Raw genomic sequence first — 5,073 nt, forward strand, 5'->3', positions numbered from 1 at the left:
TGTATTAATTCTGCCATGTATTACAGGTAGTTGTTAGAGACATGGCGACTGCCAAGCACAGTACCTCATACCTGTAATCCCTACCCTTGGCGAGCTGAGACAGGGGGATCCCAGCATGTCTGATGCCCAGGATCCTGGGTGGCATATTGAGTTCCAAGCTAGATGCAGGATGAGGTATTACTTCAAAAAGCCAACAAATAAGTAAAACAAAAACTTTCCCTTTGCACACATAAAGGTAAATTTCTTCAGAGTACACAGTTGAGAATAAAACTGACCAGGAAAAATTGTGAATTACTTGAATATTACAAAATGGCCTTTCAGTGTATGAGTTTACACTCTTTTTTTGTTTGTTTTTGTTTTTAACTTTTAGAGACTTTATTTTCCTTCCATTTCCCCTTTGCTCAGGTGTCTGCAGAGCAGCTCAGGGCCACTCAGTGGTGGCTCCAACCCACTCGGTGGCCTGTGCTGTGGGAGCTGCTGACCAGTCCTCAGTGGTTGGCTGGGAGCTCCAGGCCTCGGTAGGAAACTGCTGGATGGGTACAGAGGGCACCTGCACACCCTCAGACCAGTCTGCCACCTCTGGCTGCGCAGCGGTGAACTCAAGAGCTGGCGCAGTCCATTCGCCCTGGAATTCCTCCTTGGTCACAGCCTTCTCAGCAGCAGCCTGCTCCTCCTTCTCAATCTCCTCTGGGTCTCTGTAGATGTAAAGATCAGGCATAACCTCCCATGGGTGCTCACGGGAGATAGTGCCACCCACGCGGAGTACTTCCCGGGCCAGCATCCACCACATCAGACCCACTGAGTGAGCTCCCTTGTTGGTGCATGGGATGGCAATGTCCACATAGCGCAGAGGAGAATCCGTGTTGCACAGAGCGATGGTGAGCAGGTTGACATAAGAAGCCTCTGTGAGGGGCTTGTGATCAGCTCTGGAGTCAGTCACCACTAGAAGCCATGGCTCCCTGAAGGCTGCTTGGATCTGGTTGGTGAAGGTCCCAGGTGTGAAGCGACCAGCAATAGGAGTGGCTCCAGCGGCAGCAGCGAACTTCAGCACAGCTCGCTGGCCAGTGTTCCTGGAGGAGATGACGCTGACGTCAGCAGGGTTCTCAGTGGCAACAATAACAAGAGCTGCAAGCAACAGCTTCTTCCAGGTCCTCTTCAGATCTACGGTGTAGACACCATCACTGGTCCTTTTGTAGATGCACTGCTCCATCTGAAAGTCAAGGTTGGTGTCACCTAAGTGGGTTCCTGAGGCAAGGAATTTGAAGACATCCTCCTCCTTCATCTGCAGGACATCAAGGGCTCCGGACATTGTGTAAGCTTCCCTTTTAAGTTACGATGGGAATCAAGAACAACGCCGTATAGACCCGTCCCTGGGCAGCGCGGAAAGGCTAGTTTATACTCTTATCGGTAATGTTAGTGTAACAGATTTTTAGATAGATGGACAGACAGACAGACAGACAGTCGGACAGATCTAGGGATGCAGCTTAGGCACAAAGGGGCTGGTTGACCTGTGCTCGATCAGCTGTACCGCAAAGGAGGAGGAAGACATAGCCATGCCTGCAGCAACACTCGTTATGTACGGGATATGGGTGTCAGGGCTCAGCGTCCCCAAGTCCAGACGTCCCTGTTATCTTTCCATGGCCCACTTCCATACATTTAGTCCTTCAGACAGTCTTCACCGCCACCCCGTTGTGCTCATCGCCTTCCTTGGCTCTCCTGACCGCCCTTCACATCCCTGGGGTCTCCAGTGTTTCAGAAGGTCGTGTTCTAATTCTAAACCATGTCATCAGAGCCGTCGCCCCGTAGGCGCCTCCCAGAACCCAGCACCACGTGCATGCCGAGTTCATTGCTGATGAAGTGAGACATTTCCTTTCCCTCCCAAAGAGCAGCCAAGTCACGTCCTCATAGCATCTTCCCAGGAGCAGCTCTCCTCACCCATTTGGCAGTTACAGTGCAGATTCACATGTGAGGGCTAAAGTTATGCTTTAAGTTTTAGTTACGGTGCTTAAGAGATCTATAAAATACAAATGCCGCTAACCTGTAAGCCCCACTTGTCCCAGGACAGATAACTTCCTGGAATGCTAAGGGCTGTTCGTTTAAGATGATGAGCAGAGTGTTTTCACTTTTGTAAACAAGGTTGGCTGCTCCAGCTGCTCAGGATGTGCTTCATCGTGTGCAGGCAGGAAGTGCATCATCAGGACATAAGCTTGCCCCCATTGGATGAAGGCAAGTACATCAGGACGTAGGCTTGCCCCCATTGGATGAAGGCAAGTACATCAGGACGTAGGCTTGCCCCCATTGGTTGAAGGCAGGATGTACAGAACCGTGCGGCTTACACAAAACAGTCAGCCAGGTATTTGTTTTGAGACAGCCTCAAGAGGACCAGGCTGTCCTTGAACTTATTTTGTAGCTGAGGCTCACTTCGAACCCCTGATTCTCTTGCCTGCCTAATGTACCACCATGCCCGCCTTTACTTTTTTTCCCCCTAAAAATATTCTTGACACCAGGAAGATGACAGCAGTAAGATCGGTGTTGATGTCACTCTAAGTCGCTCCACATCAAGGTGGCAGAACTGCTTAGAAAGAGAGCCTGCTCGGTCTGAATCCTTCAACTGAAGAAGTTCTGGGAACACTTCAGCCGAGTGCTAAATGATCAAAGCAGGGCTAGCTTAGCTCCCTGCAGGCCTTAGGTGCCTTGAGAAACTAATCATTCACTGCGAAGTGCGAGATTCTGTTTAAATGTGGATTGATCCTTAGCGTGTGCGAGGACCATGCAAATGCCACCACCAGAGAGGCTAACCCGCTCGCGTCCGAGCAATTAATTCATTTCCAATCTTCTTGTATTAATACCACCTTGTTTCCCTTGTGTACACAAAGTGGTGTTTTTTGTTTTTTGTTTTAAATCAACCAAAAACTGTGCTGCTCTGCCAACAGGATTACCGGCTGCAAGACAACCCCCTAGTCAAATGTAAATTGTAGCCATATTAGTATGCTAATGAGCTAAGTGATAAACCGTGGGTCAAATTTTCCTTCCTCAGCTTAAATAGCCCTTGAAAAAGACCACTTTCTAAACGTTTGGGGAACCTAGGAGCAGCGGCAATTAAGGTTTATTATGTGAAAATTATCTGTTCAGCGATATGAAAAATTAATAAAGGGCCAAACTAAAGTGAGACACGGTTCTTCCTAACGAAATACAAATTGTGGAGACATGATGTAAAGGAGGCATATTTATTTACCCATGCTAAATTTGGAGTGAAGTCTTAAGAAATTCTTAAGTTGCGATTTAAAAAAAAAAATGTGGATTCGTTTTGTTTGAAGATTTAAACCAGAGCCAGGAAGGAAAACAGTTCAGAAAAGGTTGAAGGTTGAGCGGTTTGCACCGGAAGTGAACGTGTTTAGAGATCATCCGCTTTCTCTTAAGCACTACGGGAGCTTCCCATCACCTCCCACCTCCAAAGACGCAGCTCAGAGCCTTAAAGCCACTTCAGATTTACTGGCGTCTATCTCCCTGTGTTCCTATGATACATGCCTTAAAACTCCGACATGCAACTGTCAGGATAGCTCAGTGGGTAAGGTGCTGGCCACCACGCCTGAGGAACTGAGTTTGATCCCTGGGACCCAGAGGGTGCAAGTAGAAAATCAACTACCACATCCACAGCATGTTCTCTGACAGCCATTGTGGCGCACGCGCGCGCACACACCCACCCACATACCCACATGTATACATGCATATATGTTTATATTTAACTTAGAGAGAAGTCATTATTTTGAAGCGCTCAGCTCAGCTCAGCTCAGCTCAGCTCCTTGCTCAAAGGTCTGGTTTAAGAAAGTGAGGTAACCAGGTGTGATGGCACACGTCTTTAACCCCGGTACTCTGAAGGCAGAAACAGAAGGATCTCTGTGAGTTCGAGACCAGCCTGGTCTACATAGGCTAATCAGAGCTACATACTGAAACCCTGTCTCAAACAAAAACAAAAACAACCAAACAACAGCAATAAAAACTGGGCTAGAGACAGGTGGCGGGAGAAAGTCCGCAGGGTGGGGGAGAGCTCACGTGGATAGCTAGCTAGCTCTCCCTTCTTTGGTGTTCATGTCCACCTCTGCCCCGGCTGCCACTTCCGCGGGTTTTGTAACAGCTTCTGTTTGGCCTGATCCTTTGTTAGGTGTGAACAGAGATGATAGAATTTACCACCAAAGACAGTCTTGTCAGCCAGGCAGTGTGGCGCACGCCTTTAATTCCAGCAGAGGCAGGCGGATCTCTGTGAGTTGATGGCCAGCTTGGTCTACAAAGTGAGTCCAGGACAGCCAAGGCTACACAGAGAAACTCTGTCTCGAAACACACACACACACACACACACACACACACACACACACACACACACAAACACACACGGAACAAAAAAAAAGACAGCCTTGTCAGCCTTAGCTGCACAACAGTCACCTGGGGGACTTCATAAACAACTGGCTGGCTGGGTCCCATGGCAGACTCTAAATTTAATTAATTTATCAGTGTGGGCTGTTGCCAGGGCATAAGGATTTTTAAAGCTTTGCCGATGACTGTCACGTAGCAGATGCTGAGAACTAGTGTCCTAAGGGGTGCTGTGAGAGTTAGCAAAAGCAGAAGAGAGCCGGAGTGCTAGCTCACACCCATCCCAGCCCTCAGGAGACGGGGCCAGAGGACGCACAGTTTAGTTATGGGCTACATAACTAAAACAGAACACACACACACACACACACACACACACACACACACACACACACCACACCACACACTACACACCATACCACACCACACACACACACACCATACCACACACAAACCACACCACACACTACACACCAAACCACACCACACACAGACACACACACACCATACCACACACACACACACACACACACACACACACACACACACATATATACATACCACACCCATACATGCACATACTACACACACACACGCCACATCATATACACACACATGCACATATACATACACACCATACATATAACACATGCACATACACACAGCACATACACCACATATTACACACACAGCACACCATACCACACA

The 5,073-nt window shown here is 48.3% G+C and overlaps 1 protein-coding gene across 1 annotated transcript; it reads right to left on the reverse strand.

The window, feature by feature from the left end:
- Positions 1-398: 398 nt before the first annotated feature.
- Positions 399-1,389, reverse strand: LOC311603578 (small ribosomal subunit protein uS2-like). The gene has a single exon (XM_084792543.1). It carries the CDS (start codon positions 1,307-1,309, stop codon positions 422-424), a length of 888 nt encoding a protein of 295 aa, XP_084648669.1. The 5' UTR covers positions 1,310-1,389; the 3' UTR covers positions 399-421.
- Positions 1,390-5,073: the final 3,684 nt, after the last annotated feature.

This window comes from Acomys minous, assembly GCF_964271855.1.
Source record: "Acomys minous genome assembly, chromosome: 8".
NCBI classification, from domain to species: Eukaryota; Metazoa; Chordata; class Mammalia; order Rodentia; family Muridae; genus Acomys; species Acomys minous.